At 35.6% G+C, this 20,169-nt stretch overlaps 2 protein-coding genes across 2 annotated transcripts; one reads left to right on the forward strand and one right to left on the reverse strand.

Annotated features, from left to right (window-relative positions):
* The first annotated feature begins 520 nt into the window (after positions 1 to 520).
* On the forward strand, positions 521 to 4,378 carry LOC143879833 (uncharacterized). Its single transcript, XM_077382460.1, has 3 exons — positions 521 to 809; positions 1,739 to 1,997; positions 3,772 to 4,378. Exons 1-3 carry the CDS (start codon positions 702 to 704, stop codon positions 4,110 to 4,112), a joined length of 708 nt encoding a protein of 235 aa, XP_077238575.1. The 5' UTR covers positions 521 to 701; the 3' UTR covers positions 4,113 to 4,378.
* A 602-nt stretch (positions 4,379 to 4,980) lies between these two features.
* On the reverse strand, positions 4,981 to 16,849 carry LOC143879832 (ethanolamine-phosphate cytidylyltransferase-like). Its single transcript, XM_077382459.1, has 10 exons — positions 16,231 to 16,849; positions 14,548 to 14,968; positions 13,930 to 14,165; positions 13,299 to 13,477; positions 12,229 to 12,300; positions 9,216 to 9,283; positions 8,929 to 9,046; positions 6,791 to 6,856; positions 6,568 to 6,690; positions 4,981 to 5,384 (listed from the first exon to the last, which is right to left on the reverse strand). The coding sequence occupies exons 1-10, from the start codon at positions 16,253 to 16,255 to the stop codon at positions 5,313 to 5,315; spliced, it is 1,380 nt and encodes a 459-aa protein (XP_077238574.1). The 5' UTR covers positions 16,256 to 16,849; the 3' UTR covers positions 4,981 to 5,312.
* Positions 16,850 to 20,169: the final 3,320 nt, after the last annotated feature.

Consider the following 20,169-nt stretch of genomic DNA (forward strand, 5'->3'; position numbering starts at 1 on the left):
TTTCAGCCAATCAGAAGACTTCTCTCTCTTCAAGCGTATATAACCAAATGCGCTTTATAACCGAATGCGCTTCAAGCGTATAATCTTTTTCCTCTTTTATAAAAGAGAAGGGTGAGAACCCCTGTTTGAGTAAGATGAGAAAGAAGAAGAGAAGCCGAGGGGTGCAAATTATCCTATGGGGGTGCGAATTTATGATCTTCCAAAAAGCATACCTTTCCAAAATTTTCCGGGAAATTCTTGCAAGGCAATTCAGACTCTCATGTAAGTAGCTTACCGTAATTACAATTCTGTGTGTACGACTATGACGGAAAAGGGTAGTCACGAGACGACGAGAAAATAAGAAATTACCGAGCGAGCAAGTGTTGGTTGGATACTTTCTAAATTCACCCAGTCGGGGGTATCAGAGTACTTTCATCCCTTCTCCCTGGGTAAGAACGCGGGAAAAAATTAAAAAGTGAAATCTCTTGCAAAACAAAAAATATATATATATTTTAGTTTTCTGGAGACTTCTAGAGAAACAACGAAACTCCCTCTTTCTTTGTTTTTTAATAGGAGCAGAGAGACAACTGGTGGTGTTTCTGTACGATCTTTCAACCTCTCTTTCGTAATTTTTCCCCCATCTCTGCTTTTCTGTCCTATTCGAATCCGTTTAGGGTTAGGGTTAGGGTTAGGGTTAGGGTTGGGGTTTCAGCAGTCCGATTATGGCTGGTTTTTTGTCGGTGAAGATGAAGAGGAAGGATCTGGAAGAAGTCTACGACGATTTCTCCGATTTCTCTCTTTCATCACCCGCCAGGAAGATTCGTAGACTGGTACGATTTGAATTCGCCTTTCTACAGAGAATTTTAGAGTTTCTGAGTTTTTAATTACGGATTTGCTTTTCTTTTTGTCCGATCGTGACATTTTTCGTCTGATCTCCACCCGATTTTGTCTAGATTTATGAAAACATGGGAAATTCACCTCGTACTCGTTCTTCTGTGATTTTCTTCCGAGAATTTTGATTAATTATTTGCGAATTTCGTTTGTTGGAATTTAGGTTTTTTAACCTCGTACTCGTTGTTCTCTTATTTTCTTTCTAGAATTTTGATAATTTTTTTTTCTCTTCATCATTATGTTGTCGTAGATTGCATGTTCCATCGTTGATTTTTTTTAATGACAGGAATACCGCTGACATACTGTTTGAATTTTATAATGCAGGATTGTAAAATCCTGGATTTTGCAAACTAAAACCTAGATTTTATCAGCCTGGATTAATAAATCCATATTTCCAAGAGGCCGCTAAAATCCAGGTTTTAGCTTGTAAAATCCTGAATTTTACAATCCTAGATTATAAAATTCATGTATCCAAACGGCCACATAAGATTGAGGTTGCTGAAATGTTTATGAACTTACAAGTGCTTTATGTGGGAGAAATTTTTGCTGATCTTTATCAACTTATCTTCAGGCATATTTGTTTTTTTGTTTTTTTGTTTTCATTTATTAATATTGTATATAATCTAAATTTGCAAGCTTGGCTGAGTTTAAAATCCACCATAGATTACTTTGTCCATATGGAAGTTCCTTGTTTCGATTTTCAGTTCAAAATGTGTGGTAGATTTCTTGAATATATTTACCTTTTCATTCTTTTACAAAATGTATGAAGATTCCCATGAATTTTCTTCTTTGAAGGAGCTTTTGAATTTTTATGCAAAGTTCATTAAATGGCTACTTATTTATTTTATTTTATTTTTGCTATTAAAAGGATGCTGAGTTGCCTCCAATAATGGAAGAAGAAGATCCAGTAATGCCTCAGGATTTGAACCCACCATTACCAGAAGAATCCATCAAAGGCAGTATACCCCAATTAGCAGTTGAAATGACAGAGGCAATGCCTTCTCTTCACTTGAATGAAGAGAGGGCTCTTGTTCTTTACAAGCCAGTGAAAACACCATTGTTAGAATCTTCAGGTTCATCCAATTTATCTTTCAGCGTGCATACGGATTTGCTTCAAGGTTTTAAGAGTAAGTATCCTAATACTAATTCTCAGTTTCCTCTGATTACCAAATTTTTCTTCATACTTCTAAATGTGTTGGTTCTAAATGCATTGGTGGATTCTTTATTTCAACTCTTAGGGGCCGTTTGGATACGTGGATTTTAGAATCCAGGTTTTAGTCTGAAAACAGTGTAAAAGAGGGGGTTCATGATCAAGCTGTTGTATGCTGTCCTGACAGCATTTCTTCGATTTTAAGTAAGAAATCAAGGTTTTAGAATTCTCTCCCCCATCCTTAGATTTCTAAAACTTGGAAACATGGGACGATCTCCTGCTCTCTTGCTGTCGGAAAGAAGAGTGAGAAATCAGAAAACGATGGCTGGTCTCTTTCTTCTCATCTCCCATATATAATTTTGAGGAAATCCAAGATTCTAAAATCCGCGTATCTAAACAGTGGGGCTGTTTGGAACTTTGGATACCTGGATTTCAGAATCCAGGCTTTAGTTTGAAAGCAGTGTAAATTTCTGGATTTCACAATGGAAGTAGGTTGCAGATGTGAGGGGTAAGTAGGTTGCAGATGAAGGGTTTAAGTAAGAAATCCAGGTTTTAGAAATCTCTCTCCCATCCTGAGTTTTAGAAATCTCTCCCCCATCCTGAGATTTATAAAACCTGGAAAAACGGGATGATCTACTCTCTCGCTCGACGGAAAGAAGGGCGAGAAATCAGAAACGACGGACGGTCTCCTTCTCTAGTCTCCCATCCAATGATTTTCAGGAAATCCAAGATTCTAATATCCAAACGGCCCCTTAGTGTATTGTAATTGCAGTTTGAGATCACATGAACCCTAAACGTAAACTAGTTGAACAATACATTAAAAAAAAAGCATATGAACAGTTATGGCAAAATGCACTTAAGTTTTGGCCCATGTATTGGGCTGATCATGGCATGTAAATGTGAGGGTTCTAGTTATGTAGGTTCAGTTGAATACTTGAATCACTAATTCTTTATGGTGCATTGCATACATTCACACAAGCAAATGTACTATTTATAACCTAAATACTGTAAGACAAGCCTTTCAAGCAATCAGTTGCCACTGAAGAAAAAAAAAGAAATTCAAAATAACCAATTATATATACCCATACAAGAATTTTAAATTTCAGGAGATCTAGTCCTACTTGAATAGTTTTACTAGTCCTTATCCACACATTTAGTGTCTCCGTCTCTATTGTTTTCTTCTTTCCTCCCTCTGTGTTTAATATTTGGAATGTCTGTGTCTTCCTGAGTAATGTTACAAAATTAATTAATTTTAGAAGGTGATTCTGTAAGTCCTAACCAATAGATTTCTCGTCTTTTTTTCGATTGGGTTTCCCCCCTTCCTGCTGATGGATATTGGTATCTTCTGTTTATTCCCAAGTGATGATGCAACAGTTTGATGAGAAGTAAACACCTGCTCCTTAAAATGATCATGATCGAGTTGTAATTCTTGAGGTAATTGCTGAAAACCATTTATCTTCATTCCATTAACAATGGAATTGTTCTGTCGGGGTACTTGGGGTTGCAATCTTGATGTCAAGGTTTGAGCCAAAGCTTAAACCCAAAGAGAGAAAAAAAAATCGATAATGATAAAATGTTACTGGTGTTTGTTACAGGTTGGAAAATCTTTTTAGACTCAGATGCTTATAATGTCAAAAATCTCAAAGTGGCTTGCTTGTTTTTTTTCTATTTGATTCAATTGGTAAACTAAACTGCATCTTCAGTTTCTAATTTTATAAATCTAATAATTGACGAGATGGAAATTCTTTCAGATCGATATTTTTGGTCGGGGAATTCAAACCTCATAACAGAGGCAGCAGGCGAAGAGGCAACCAACGACTGCCAAGCTATTATTCCTTGGGTGCCATCTCAACTCCCAGTGACCCAGGAAACAGATGATTCCGGAATGGAAATTGGGCTTTCAGAACCAATGGAGGCTGAAGAAGTCGGTGCCACTACTATGGAAGTCGAAGAAGACACCATGACAGGGAGGCAAGAAGTGAGAGAGAGTGGTGGAATGGGAGAAGGTTTACAACAGTGGCATCAGCAGCACTGTATGACCACCCCTCAGCTCCCTCCAAATACATCTACTCCCTTAATGTGGTCTTGGTAGACAATGATGTAGCAAACCAACCCATGTCTCCTTAGTTGTTGTCTGAATCTGTTATTGTCTCTACAGCCCTCGGCAGCTTTGCCCCTCTTTTAGATTCCATGTAGAAAACATGTTGGAGATTTTTGATGTTGAGGTTTTGTGGGGGTGTCTGATTACTAGTGAAAGCCCTGTTAGGGTTAGGCATATGAATGTGGGGGTATCGATGGGAAGAGGTTTGTTGTGCATAAATTAGGGTTATATATTAATGGAAATGTTCTCTTCAGTCCCTTCTTGTTTAAATCTATTTTCTACTTCATTCTTTTTTTTCCCCAAACAAATCCATCGATAAAGACTTTTTTCTTGACAAAAATCTGAAATGATAAAATTTTGCTTGACTAGAAGGCATAAAAAGCTCATCTAATCGGAGGGTTTTGGTGGTGACTACCTTCCCCAATGGATCTCAACAGCATATTCATCCATAGATAAGAGCCATGAAAATCCAAGTGAACAAGGTGTGTGTCCTTATCTTTAAGGGGCTAGGTTGGGTTCATTTTATCCCTTTTAGGCTAATTATCTTCTGTTCATTGGTAAGCAGAAACCGTTAAAAGGGGGGGATTTTATCCGTTGAAGGGGGGGAAATCATTTTAGGAAAAGCTTTTCACATTCACTCGAATGCCCCTTGGTTTTAACTTCCATGATTACACATGATTTATGCAATTTTCATATTCTAAAGCTATGAACTTGCCATGTCTTCGGTTATCTAAATCATCCACACCAGGCTAACAGATTACCAATACTCATCGCTTACAGATTACTTCCAACTTAATCAGCCACACCATTTTGTTCAATGGGTTACATATTACTACTGAATTAGTTTTTCACAAACGCGTTAGGAGCCAAAAATATGAAATTTTTAAGAAACAAATCAAAGAATATGAGCGTTTCTTCTCTATTGTTTGCAAAATATGAAACTGACTCCATCATCTGATAAACAAACAAAAGTTCAATCCCTATATATCCCGAGAATGAAAGGGAAAGACTATAAAAGAGAACAGTTACACCTCATATTTAGCTTCTCTATAAGGCTAAAAGATACAACATCACCTATATCTCCTCCACTGCAAGCCGCTACTATGTGGGGTCAGGGTCAGAGGGCAGGCATGTGGGCTCAAGTTTGATCTCCCTTTGGTTAGCCGACAACTAACACACATTTATAACCTTTCAATCTCCAAACACAAATTTCTTCTCTTCGTAGTATCTCTTCTCACTCTTAGCCTTTTTCTCATTGCGCTTCTGTACCAGAAATACGTAAAACATCAGCCCGGAGAACAGCTGTCATTTAAACCTTGCAGTACACAAGAAATTATAGATAGACAGTATTTACTATTTAGGATATTTGGAAGTAGGAGCAGCGTCTAAGAAAAAGATTTGTGAACCTATATCCTGAACACATCAGCTTATGATGAAAACACATTCTGCATAAGTTATAACATGGTCTCCATAAAGCAATTAAAGCATCCATGGAGTGTTAAGTTAAGCTTGATAGTTCAACAACAACATCAGGGTTTTATCTGATGAACAGTTCTGCCAATCCCCTTGATCTTAAGGTAACAATCTACGAGAATACACCAATGGATTCAAAGTGTAAGGTTCACAGCACAGTTCATGGAGTTTGGTGTTTTAATTAAACTTAGGGGGGATTCGGGATTCCCAGTAAAATGGCTCATAACTTCCTTCTATTAGTAGGTACTCTTGCAATCCGAGGCAAAAGACAATGTCATGCTCCGTGCATATGTTTTTGGTTAGATGGCTTAAACATAGCAGGGGACAAACTAAACTGAGGTGGATCTTTAGCTACGGGATAAACAGCAGGGTGGAGCAATTAGAAAAGATGGGAACCTCACTTTTGCTCACTACAAATTTCACAGATGACGTTCCATTAGCTCAATTGAATCAGAAGCTCCTCCATGGAAAGGATTAGAAATGAAAGAAGGAAATGCTATCACAAAAACATTTATATAATGTGGATCCCCAATTCTATAATCAGCAGTGTGAAATAGTTGAAAATGACAGTCTTCGCTAATGACATGCCAGGAATTAGGAGCTGCTTCCAAGGGAGAGCCATATCTACATCTACATGGGCTAGCGGAAGAAAATCACATAGCAAACTTCTTTAGGCAAAACTATATTCTTTTTCTTTCTCCCGTTGGTTGGATTGTAAATACTCTCGCTATTTTTCCCATTGACATATTGTCCCAAGCTTTCTGCAATCTATTCTTATTCTTAAATAATATATCTCTATATTCGTTAAAAAAATAAAAAGGAATCTAGAACTCGAAATCCTATGCAAGATACCATTAAAAAAAACATCCTATGCAAGATGGATCTCAGACGCCATGAATAGAACTCATAACATTGATTTACACAAGAAAAAAATAGCGTGTAATGAAAGAAGAGAGAAGGAACAATGAAGTACCTTATAAGCATCGTGGTTAGCGATTATCCTCTTGGAAATTGAAGCGGTGGTTGTATTTCTAGGACTGTCAATTATCTGGAAGATTCCCATGCTCTTTGGAGCAGCATATGGATCAACATCACCCTACAACAAATTATGCACTTATCTAAGATCTCATTTCATACATGAAAAAGGGAAAACCACTGATTCATTTCATCACTGAAAAATCACAAGTTTAACTTACATTCAATAGATTGTTGGTCTCGGCGACTGTCCCATGTACAACCAATGAAATATTAAAGGTTGTTATCTGCCAAAGAAACACAAATCATATTTAAACAAATGCGTCTAATATTACATCACAGAAAAGAGTAAAAAACATAGCAATGAACCCTTAAAAAAACAACAGGATCGCTAACCACTAAAACATACAAACACTAAATTCTGTCTTTTGTTATTCATTGCACTAACCAAGTGTTAGATGTGTCATGTTTGCACTCTAGCATAATCTATTATGACATAGTAATGATATTCAATTTTGCTTATATTTTGAGTCTCTAGAGTCCAACTAGAAAAGTTTTTTTTTTTTTTTCTAAAAGTTGTTCCTATTATTGGGATTGTTGCCTTTATTAGTAGTTTGTTTTATTTGGAGTTGCTATATTTGAGATTTTCTCCAATCTATCTTTGATACTAGATCTGTTCAGATTTGTTCCTTTCGCTTTTGCTGCATCACTATATACTTAGCAAGATTTAAGCTGGATCTATTAAAGTACTGTAGATCTATTGATTGGGATCAAATCCACGAATCTATGATGTAATTACTGGTAGATTAGTAGAAAGTTAAAAAACATCGAGTTTTTTTTTTTAAAAAAAAAAACTTTGTAATGCTTTCTTGCTTGTTCTTCATTTTTTCCTTTCAATAACATGTGAGAATATCAAAGATGCATGCATAAGTGATAAGGTTATTATTATCATAGTACTCTATTACCATTTCTCAGATGTTTCTTGTTACAGCTCATGTATATATGACATTGATAATCAGTACCAATGCTAAGTTGATTGAAACTAGATAATTATGTAGATCTAGCCTGAGAAAACTTTACTTGCAACTAATATATACCAAAAAAATACTAAATTTTATTTAAGTAAGCAATATCACTGAGTAATGCTACATACAAGTCGATGAGAGCCCAATAGTCATTAAATGATAATCAAGAAATGTGAATGTTTAATTGACATTTTCTGCTTTTTTTTCTCTCTTTTCCTATTTTTAGTGTTCTTCAGAACTTTATGGGGTCAGGAACGAGTCCCAATTGTTATGCACAAAACGGACTTGTATCCTGAGACTAATTGGTTTCAGACTTTCAGTCACCTCTAAGATTTTTTATATGAATGAATAAGATTATAACGTCACTTTTATGCATGGTTTTAAATTTCCATTGAAACCGACATGAAACGATCGAAATGTTTCTGTTTCCATCCACATCAAAATGATACCGAAATCAAAACCAAAATCGTAAGTGCATTATTGATATGATATGTTAGTATAAAGGCGGCCCAGTGCACGAGGCTCCCGCCATTGCAGGGTCTGGGGAGGGCTAGATGTACGCAGCCTTACTTTGCATGTGAAATATGTGTTAGATGGCTCCCACCATTGGTATGATATGTTAGTATTTGTTGCATAATTATATTTATTACTTTGCATGTGAAATATGATGTATGTATTACTATTAATGTATAAGTATTCATATGAATTCCATGTGAAATGTGGAATATGTATTATGCATAAATATTTATATGAGCATGTGAAGTGTGGTATTGACAACACTATTCACTAGGTGTCGATGTTATTAAACCATTATGGATGAAACCTAGAAAATCAGGATCTAAGCATGGCCAGGACTTATCTATTTGTCAAAATTTAATGTGTTTATTTCTTTTGCAAAATTGAGGAAACTGACCTTTTTTTTTTGTAAAATATAGATATATATTTTTTTGAATGAAAAAATATGGATATTAAATTATCTATAGGTTCAAGTTTATAATAACTTAGAATTTTAATAGCATTTAGGATCCCAAAAAGAACAAATAACATAGAGTAGGAAGTGTTAAAGATGGATCTGATGCGCAGGTGACAAGTACTATGTTGGAGCAAGATGAGGTATCAAAGTGGCATTGAAAGGGAGAAGATTCCTGCTCCAACGTTAAACCACTGGATCAGATCAAAATAAAGCGCGTGATGCATTTATGAAGAAAACAGACAACCATTAGCTACCAAGAAGGAGAACTTAACTAGAAATAATCAAGAATGTACTAGTAACCATTACCGACATGTTATCAAGCATCAATATTAAGTATAGAGATTAAATTTAGCTGACACACCATGTCTTTCGTTACTTCCCAAGGTGCACCAATAATGACTTCATCAACGTATCGGCATGCCAGTACACTAAGACTACGCTCATGAAGGTGCATAATTGGATGGGTTCCTCTATGCTCACTGCACCAAAAAGCAATTTATTTTCATGAACAACTATAATAAACAGTTCTTCCACAAATCTGATGCAAACCTATTAATGATTGTTGATCCTAGAAAGGATATTTACCCAACAATGACCAAAGGAAAAACTATAAAAAAATTGAAACTAGCAGTGGCTTGGAAGGCATACCTCACAGTTTGATCATTATGGAGACCTACAAGTAGAAAATCTCCATGCTGCCTAGCAAGCTTAAGGATCTGCATATACAACAAATAAAAACTTAGCTATAGTCTGAAATAAGAGAAGTAACCACAGTGAATTTTAATTGTAGCTTGTGAAGAAGGAAACGATGTGACATGCTCTTTCAATGGTATGGAAGCACCCTGAGGCTAAGGTATGGCCTTTCCCGGTGACGAAAGACAAATGCTCCTATATGATGCTACAAATATTGGGTAAGAGTGTGCTTATATCATGCCCATATCAGCTGACAATTTGATGCGATCCTAGGCTCTAGCACCAAATTGGTGCAAACCATAGGTTTGCGGGTTAACTTCCGGGAATTTAGGAGGCAAAAAAAGGTTCTAATTCAATTATAGCAGCAACATGCATTCCCAAAACAGGTTAAACAAAGCATAGCAATCAAATTCAGCTAAGGTGTTTGTAGAAATTCTAAATTGTAGAGTTCATTTATTAAATAGAAATTAATTTATCCCAATAGAGGCTTCATACATCAAGTTCAAAAACAAAACAACCAGGTAATAAAAAAATAAATAAGCCTCAAATAAGGTACCACAAAATCGAATTTATGATATAAACCTAACTATTTTTGAAATGGATATAAACATAACTATGACCCAATCAAAATCTAATGGAGGTAAGGGAATGATGGTGGATGATGTGGTCAATGTAGGATCATAATGGTAGAGCTAATCAGACAAATAAAGGTGTAAATCTCATAGAAAAGAATTGGGAGAGTAGGGAGTATCGGGTAAGTTGCTAAAATAAATAGAAAACGATCCGTACGTAGGGGTGACGTACCAGGCTTCGTGCCATGATCGTTTGTTACAAGTAATGGCCAAGAGGTGAAAGAGAGAAAACTGAAGTGAGGGAAAGAAGGGCAGATCTCAGCCAAGATAAGGAGAAATTAAGGAAAGAATGGTCATATCAAGAAAGATTAAGATCAAGAAACAATCCAGAATAGGAAGAGAAAAAAAATCAAGATCAAGATCAAGAAATATTATCAATTATATATATCAGTACAACTTGATCCACTATAACTTTACTGGGTGACAGGACAGATCTAAATGCAATGCTCATCAATGCAATTCCAGAAAGTGGTGAAGGATTGTTAGTGGTTAAGGACTGTTGATCAAGGGTTGACCCAGGGATAATAGTGGGAGGGTATGTACACGTTGGAAAGTGGCCAGATATATGCATTAACAAGTTAGGGCAATTCTCCACGTGAAATGTATGCATCAAATTATAAATTTATCAAATTCATAATTATTATCTAAATTCTTAGCAATAATCATAACACTTGCAACAGTTTGAAAACTCTACTAGAGCTCATCTCACGGGCCTTCACACATTAATGGAAAGCCTAAACAGGAACTTGTGATTGGAAGGAGATTTATTGAATAGAACACAACTGCTTTGGCAAAGAGGTCATCTCCAGTTCCATGGCAATTAGCCAATCATCAATCAAATTTCAGACCTCAGCAAGGCATTACATTCTTCTTTAAAATGTATTCCTAGGCACACAAATGAGGTAGTGGATACATTGGCTAAAGAATGCGGTACTAGGCATCAATTGAAAATTGTGAACCTCTAACCTAAAGGATAGAAGAACACTCATAACATCTTTCATGTACTGTTCAAGTGCTGCTGCTGTTGATATTTAAGTTACTAGTTGGGCAGCACTCTAATATATTTGCAAATGACCCTTCTGTACTTTCTGTCTTGGGTCACCTCGACACTGGGCAGCCTCTTTATGTTAGTACATTTTCTGTTTTTTCTCAAAAAAGAAAAAAAAATGACAAGTCCACCTGTAGGCATTTTAATATTATAGGTCTCTACTAATTTATTAATTGTTCTATTCTTTTCAATTTTTATGCACAGTTCCATATTTTATTAATCTTTTAAGTAAATACGTTGACTTGTTCAACACATTTTCATTTTTTATTAATCTTTTAAGTAAATTACATTGACTTGTTCAACACAGTTGACTAACCATTCAACTCACACAAGTTACCCAGCCCAGATCTCTAGGCAAATCAATGAATCTACAATTGTCCTTTTAACATCACGAAGCATTTTTCTTGCTTGAGGTTTTTTAACTGCAGCATTTCTAAAGGGCTCTTCCAAAGTAGTTCTCACTGCATTCCTTTTCCTCCCTAAATTCTTGAATTTTTATTTTGACCACGAGCCTGGAGGATCAGGATTATAAGGGGAGCTACCAAATCTTGTGGTTGTGGGCCATGTGGAGTTTTCCTAAGCTTGATCTAGAATACGTAGAGAAAGATAGTGTCAAATGATATTTTCTGAAACCTACAAGGAGAAAACAAACAACTTAATAGGAGCAGTGTTTAAAAAATCAGACTGTTTTCCTAAGCTTGATCTAGAAGACAGTAGATAAAGATCAAATGATTTTTTATTTTATTTTATTAATAAGATAGTGACAAATGATATTTTCTGAAACCTACAAGGAGAAAACAAACATCTTAATAGGAGCAGTGTTTAAAAAATCAGACACAGACGAGAACTGAACCAGCAAGGAGGAGACTTGGGCGAGTCAATGATTGGTGCATTTTAACTCGAATGAGTCAAAGCAGTTTTTTATAGACTTAGTAGGGTGAAAATTGAGCTTGGACAAAAAACTCGGCAAAAGTAGAATAGGGTCGACTCAGGCAAGTCAATGATTGACTGGGGGAGCTTTTCAACAGTGAATAGAAATTTTAAACTACATCAAAGAATGATAAAAGTTTTCAATAGGAACAATCCATAGTTCATCCAGATTGTTTAATGCAATTACTAGAAATGATATCTAATTCAATAATCCACAAAAATGAACAAACAAGAAACGTAAAAGGAATTAAAAATTCTGTATAGGTTGGTATGTGAAAGCATTATGCAAACTAGCAATGACTAAAAAATCACAGGCTTAAAACGTATGTGAATCAGACATATGTTTCATTGGCAATACCTCCACATGACCAGCATGAAAGAGATCAAATGCACCATCAATATACACCACACGAGCATCTGGTCCAGGTCCCTAAAACAAAAAAGAAAAGAAAAAGAAACAGGAGTTACTGATAGAACAATGACAGTGAAAAATTGTATACAAAAAACGTTACTTAAAATGAACTATAACACCAATGTTGTATACCCTTTTTTTATCACATTAGGGGACCACAAGATAACACCAAAATGTAGGATTACTAAGGTCTATGATAAGATTTATGCCATCGTATCGGGCATTGGAGGCTATTCAATTTCTCGTATCCAAAGGGAAGCCATTGCCTTTAGCCATTGTTTTAAATTTCCACTGAAACCGACACGTAACAGCCGAAATGTTTTCGTTTCTATCCCTCGTGAAACAATATCAAAATTGAAACGCATACTGAAACCAAAAATTGTAAGTGCATTAGTGGCATACTATAATTTCGGTTTCGGTTTCCATTTCGGTCGGCAAGGAAATGGAAATATTTCGGTTTCAGCTGGAAATTTTGGTGAAAATCTTGTAAAATCAAGGAAACGTATGGAAACATATGCAAATGATGAAATTTTAAAATGGAACCTCGGGAAATGCTTGAAAAAGTACAAATACATACTTAAAAACCATCGCATAAGCAAAAAAGGCTAGAATACAAATTCAAGTTCAAGAATACAAGTCTAGTAAAAATCATGTCCATTGCTTAATACTTCTTGGTATACATTGGGATCTTTACAATAATACAAATTCGAGTTCTTATAGGAATCGACTAGCAGCAGAAAAAGGGGTCGGCTAATGAATCCTTTAGATAATTTTCATGAAGGACAGGTGTACATAAGTACATATTAACATATGCATAGCTAATATGTGAAAAAGTTGCATATCATACTCTGCCTCGTGCAGGTCTGTCCAAGGAGGCATATTTATCTCTATTTCAGATATTAGTAGCTATACAACCAAAAGAAAAAGTTTGTATTGAAGGCAGATAAACTAGTGTTGTGACATATGACAAAGCAACTGGACGAATGTCTTGCTACCAGAATAGAATCAAATATTACCTTCCCATTTGAAAACTGCACAATCCGACGAGATGTAGGCAGAAAATGAGATACTTGGCCTCCTTTCGGGCCAGTTTCTTCAGCCGGAGTGTTGTTCATGTTAGGTAATTGTTCTGGCAAGGATGCATTGTTTCGATCACCCTCAATTTCTGCACTCCTCATGGAAGCAAGTATCCTGCCTAATAAAAAGTACTTACATAATAAGGTATAATGAAAAGAATAACTTCGGCATGAAATGTCCTAAAATGAAAGTTGAACAAATAACAACACAAGGCATTTATTTATTACTTGCTATTGTCTTTCATTACTGCGTAATCCCCATTCAAAATAATAATAAGTTGGCATGTTTGCTATGAATTCAAATTATGCCGAAGAAATAAGGAGTGTCTGCACAAATGTCATGGAGCCTCGACATGTCACTCTTTACAGGCTGCATATTAAACACTGAATTTGTACATGTTGGGTTGTAGCTTAGAAAAACCAAGCTATGAGAAAATATTCACATGGCATAAATGAAAGTGAATAAAAGATACCATGCCAAATAAGAATTATTGAATCAATATGTAAGAGCAATATCAGAAATGAAATTGCCACTACTAAATTTCAGATTAGACAAGGAAAACTCTACTACCAACAATATCTGTGCTAGAAACACCCTCAGTGCGCTTGATCTGCTTGTAACGGCCAACTTTCTTTGCAAGGGCATAAGCATCAGTTCCATCCGGAAGTAGACAAGGATCATCTCCATGTATAATGTAGTCAATCTTATGGTCATTGAAGAGACAATTCATGAAGTTCTCATTAATCTCATATGGAGCATTGGTGATGACCTCATCCACCCACTTTAGCCCACTAACGAGAACCACCCTAAGTATAGATTTGAATAAGATCAGAATGAGTACTTCACCAAGAAATAATAGAATAGTCTTAAAAAGTTTTCAACGAATTTCACTGGAGAATTAGATTTAGTTTCTAAGGAATCAATAATTAACAACATCGAGATGTTCTAGAGACTAGACTACACAACTTATCATCAGTTTTGAGTTTTGAAAAGATAAGTCATACAGGTGTCAACAAATTTTTTTTGCCCACAAGTAACATTTTGAAGTTCCAAAATATGACATCCGTGAGAACAAGAATATTCTTTGAAAGAAGAAATCCGGAGAAAGGGCATCAAATTTCAAGAAAACGAGCATCCTTTTGTTAGAATTCTACAGTAAATACACAAAATCAAAAGACAACAACATACCTCTCTTCCATGGATAAAACAGGAGGACCCTTATTTGCAATGATCTCTTCATCGCTCACCACTCCCACCACCAATTCATCTCCCAGAGCCTTTGCTTGCCGCAATGCATTTGCGTGCCCATAGTGCATGAGATCGAAGCATCCATCCATATAAACCCTAACAGGTTTTTTCCCATATTTTTTCTTCTGGAATATTCCCAAATCTGGCAAAAAATAGGGCAAAGAAGGGACCCCAATTCCACCAAAATAGCTCGTTGATAATCCAAGAAATGCAACCGTAATCATTATACCGCCAAACAGATGTGGATAGTAAACCCCATCCCAGATCCAATAATGACTTTCAAAGTCCATGGATCCAATCCCTTCTTCCCCTGTAGGAGTTTCTGCCCCCTTCTGCGTACACCGAGGAGATATAAGTCCTGCTGTTGCAAAAAACATAGTTGATATTTAGAAAAAAGAAAATAAGAATCTTTTTCTGGTTATTAGATAACTGAAAGCGCCTTAAAAAATATGAAACTTCGAACAAAAGATCTAATTGGATTTTAAAAGTAAGTAATTACAAAAAATCCTGGGAAAATATCAAGACTTTGGGAAAAGTTTCCAAGAAACCCTAACCTAACAATAACAACACCAACAGTATTTGAGGATGCACAAACAAAAAAATATAGAGCAAAATGACAAAAGAAATGAAAATATTGGAACAGAAGAACTACAGTTTTGAAAGAAAAAAATTGCCAGAAAATGGAAAACATAGCTCGGTTTTTACATATCAACAAACCCCAAATCTTTTTCTTTTTCTTTTTTAAAAATGTCACAAGAACAGTAAGAGCTACAGTGAAACTGCGTAGGAAATGAGAAACTAAAGACATCAGAACTCAGACTAAATTCAGAAATACAAAAACAAACAGATCCAGTAAAAAGTTGAGATATAACGTTGCAGGACAAAATGAGAAACTTAGGTAAAAAAACAAAACTGGGTTTTTGGTTTCATTATCATATTGTTAGTATAACATTACCACCTAGGAATGGAATCGTGAAAAATGGGTTTTCTATTGTTTCAGAAGAACCATATATTTTGCATCAAGAAATCTAACTGTGAGGTGCACCCAAGCTGAGGTAATAGATGAAATGGGCTTTTCATAACACCAAAACCAAGCCCTCAATGTAAGAACAGCCAACCCAAATGAATTTCAAGGGCCAAAAAAAAAAATCTAGTAAAAAATTCCAAAAGAAATGAGAACTAAATAAAAACCCGCAATGGTCCAATGGATGCTTCCTTCCTAGAGCAGATCCATGAGAACACAACAAGACATGGAATGAATCTTCTAGGGTATGTCACACGCACAGGCACACGCACACCCAAAAAAAACCTTTAGCTATTGAAAACCCAAATGGAAAAAATTTATTTCAGGGACAAGAGATAGTACTTGTATCACCAAAATCCTAGTCTATCAGCATATCCAACTGAATTTCAGGAAAGAAAAGAAGACATGTAACAACTAGAGATATAAATCTGCAAATGGAAATTAGAACTAAAGAAAATATCAGGACTGGATATTGTTTCCATGATTATATCATGGAAAATGACGCAAAGAGAAGGAAATGTGAGATAAATTCTCAAGGACCTGTCAGGAAAACCTTGCCTTTTCTAATCAAAATCCATGTATGAGAAATAAATACCCACTTGAAAAGAAGACCAAATTTTCCATATCACCAAAATCTAACCATCACAACAGTCAACCCAATTGAAGCTCCCAAAGAGGAAAACAGATCCAGTAAAAACTTCAGCCGTAAAATTGCCAAAAATAGAAAAGAACCATAAAATCCGCACCAGGATTTTGCTCTCACGATCATTTCATTGTAATTACTGCCTAGAAATGGAAATGGGTAAAACAGGTTTTACTGGGCTTAGAGAAAATACCCAATGAAAGAGAAAACAAGACCTGGGTTTTCTGAAACACAAAAACCTAACTAAACCTAGCAACAACAATGAATCAAAGCAAAATTCAGAAGAGAGAAAATACAGATCCAGTAAAAATTTAAATTTTCATGATCAAATAGGCAAGAGAAAATACCCAATGAAATCGAAAAAGAAACAAAAAAGACAAAAAGAAAAACAAAGCAAAAGTTTAAATTTTCATGATCAAATAGGGTTTCTAAGATTACTGAAAACCAACAATAACAAATTCAGGGAAAAGAATAGATCATTACTCAACATCAACAATCTCTAAATATAACAAATCACCAAAAAAATCCCCAAATTTTAAAAGTAGATCAACAGAATTTCAGGAAATCGAAATGCAGAATTAGTTATCAAGAATTTGCGAGAAAGCTTGACCTTTTTACATTGAAATCTCAATCGTGAGATTAAAAAAAGACCTGGATTATGATATCCTCATATCCCCAAACCCTAAATCTAAGCAAAGAAAACCAAATGATATCGCGGAAACAATAAAAATTCAAGGCGAAATCAGACGCTAACAAAAGTAAAGAATATTTCTTGATTTAAGATTTGATGATCAGATCATTGAAAAAAAAAGAATAAATTGGAAATGTGGAAATGGATTTCTAGGGTTATTCACAAAAATCTTCACCTCTCTCTCTCTCTCTCTTTCTTCTAAAAAGGATGTCTCCGACGTGGGAGAGAGGGATGAGAAAGCGAAGATTCTCCGATTTTAACTCCGCCACAGAAATTCAGAAAATTCTCGAATTTACACGTGGCTGAAATTTACTGGTCAGACTGTAGATCTGTAATTCGTTCATCGAAGTTTTCAATCGTGCTCTCTATAAATAAGTCCGCCAGATTTTTCTATCCATTGATTTCTGAGCAAAGGTGAAATGACCAAAATGCCCCACAAGTACTCACCTCACGTAATGTCTGTTACAACTTACACGTAATGGGAGCCTGTTACACGTAGTGGTAGCAACAATCGCGCGAGTGATGATGGCGAGGCCGATTATTTTTGCCGACTATGCACCGCTTCAAATTCGTCATAATTTATTCCGATAATGGGACCGGACAATAAGTGGGTCCCACCATGCAATCAAATGCCGGTTATGTGATGCATTTTTATTGGTGGAAAAATACACATACACCCCCTCAACTACTACGGCCAAATTGACACCCCTCAGCTTTCTCACATTTTTAAGTAGACACCCCCTGACAATTTCTTCGTTTCCGTCTACCCCGTCACGTAACAAGCATTATTAAAAGATGATGGGTGTCTCTGGTGAAGTCCATACCACAGGTCAGAAGTGGAATTTGGCCATAGTTGAGGGGGTGTAAATGTAATTATCCTTTTTTTTTAAAGCAATACCTAATCTAATTAAAATAAAATATGAAACTACTAACAGAATATTAATATTTTTTTTTTCATAACAAGCATTTGAAAATTTAAATAGATGTTGATATTTATTACCTGAGGAAGTCTAAACCGAAGGGCGCCCTTGCAAAAAAGAGATAAAAATCACCATCATGTTTGACTTTTCGGGAGTTGTTAATGCACGATGGTGATGTGCAGCCAATGGGAGAGCCCTTTCACCTTCCTTTTTTTTTCTTTTTTTATTTTTATTTTCAAGGGCTCCCTCGAGTATAGAATTCCTCTTAGTTATTATTTTACATAAATTCAAATACTCACCTCACCCACGTGTAATGTCTTTTACACGTAGTGCTAGCAACAATCGTACGAGTGATAATAGCGCGGCCAATTATTATTGCCGACTATGAACGCCTCAAATTCGTCATAATTTATTCAGGGAATTGGGAGTGGACGATAAGTGGGTCCCACCATTGAATCGAATGCCGGTTGTGCGTTGCATTTCTATTTAAATTTTTTAAAAGAAATACCCGTTCTAATAGAAAATTAATAGTTTTTTCACTGTACACAAGCATTTGAAAATTTAAATAGATGATGTAATTTATTATTTTTCATAAATTTATGGTATATATAAGTGGAAAAAATAGGTGGTGAAGTCAGGCATAAGGTTTATTTAAAATGTTATTAAAAATACGTATTAAATACCTTATAAATGTAAATTTGATGATTTGTATAACATCTCCTCTGTGATATTGTTATCTTATAATGTAATTTAAAGACTTTCCTCATATATAAATACCTTGTATAACAAACATCTCCTCTGTGAAAAGTGTTGGTGCGCTCGAGTGTTTAAAACGTTTCCGATGGGTTCATGTATGTGGGACCAAACATTTAGCGCAGTAGGGAAACGTTTTAAATGCATAAGCGCACCAACACTTTTCTCATATACATAACAAAATCCCATATCTAGCTAAGATCAAAATCCCATATGAAAGAAGAAAGGTAGATGAAAAAATGGGAAACCAAGAAAGGCACCAGATGAATCTCTTAAACTAATGGACAACCACATGTCTATCCCATTGCACCTTGTCCCATCATAATTGGATCATTCTAGAACCTCAGCCCCTTTGGTTTTGGATTTTGAGTCCAAAAGCGATTATTGGACCCAATTTATCAATAATCAAAATCCAAAACTGACTATTGTGCCTTTAGTAGCTCCCCAAAAGAAGCTCAATTGAGTGTTGATCTCACCCAAGATATTCACACTTGAGTGTTGAGCTCTTAGGGATGTACCAAATTAATGGTGTTGATCACACATGAATGTTATGTGGGACCAAGATTGATAATTGAAATTATAGTATAACAATGATCTTTTGGGTAGTAAACTCATAAATTTAGACTCTAATCTTTGTGTCTTTGGCTTATCTCATGAAAATCAACCATTGCCAAGCATAGTGCAAGTTGTTTTCTTATTAATATATAAAGAAAGCTAGGTACAAATGCAAATCAAATATGCATGAATATTTTATGTTAAAATGAATTGGTTGGACATCATCCCTCGATCAGAGATTAGAGATATCTGATGAAGTTAATAAATTGTAGCTATTGATGGTCTTTATCACTTGACAAATTTCTATCAAATATTGCAAACAAACACCTCACCCCACCCCCAACCAACCCCTCCTATGTGTCTTTCGATCTCTCTCCTCTCCCCCAGAAAAATTCTAGTAGTATTGAATTATTTTTATAGGTGGGAGAGGATGAGTAAAACCACATCAGTTGATGAGTCAGTTTCATACGAATGACTCATCGTGAGGTTGACAACCAACCTGCTTAGTGTGTGGGTAGTTATCTCAACAGGTTATGTGTGATTGGTTGCTTCTGAGGGCATTCATTTGCACCCTTAATTAGAAGATACATGACCTAAAACATATGCAATGCAGAGAAAATTGAGCAATGTCTCTCAATGTTACGCATAAATAGCATGCCCTCTTAAGAAAAAAGAATTAATCAAGTTGAAGATCTAGAGATCCTAACTTCTAGTGAAAATGAGATTTAATTATAGATCCTTGAAACCTCTATTCCATATCCTTCATTATGATTTTCAATGGTATTAGAGCAAGAAAATCGAAGTGGGTGTGCATTTTTGCATCGAATTTAATCAAATTCAATTTTTTTTTTACTGCTAATGAGTCGACTCATTTTCTTAGAAATCAGATGACATTTTTCGGTAGGTAAGCTGGGATCGAAGCTGCAACCACAAGGTTGAGAAACCAAGCCTCAACCATTGAGCTACAGTCCCAACC

This window comes from Tasmannia lanceolata, unplaced genomic scaffold, assembly GCF_043159265.1.
Source record: "Tasmannia lanceolata isolate RefF3 unplaced genomic scaffold, GAP_Taslan_0.1 ptg000006l, whole genome shotgun sequence".
In the NCBI taxonomy this organism is placed as follows: Eukaryota; Viridiplantae; Streptophyta; class Magnoliopsida; order Canellales; family Winteraceae; genus Tasmannia; species Tasmannia lanceolata.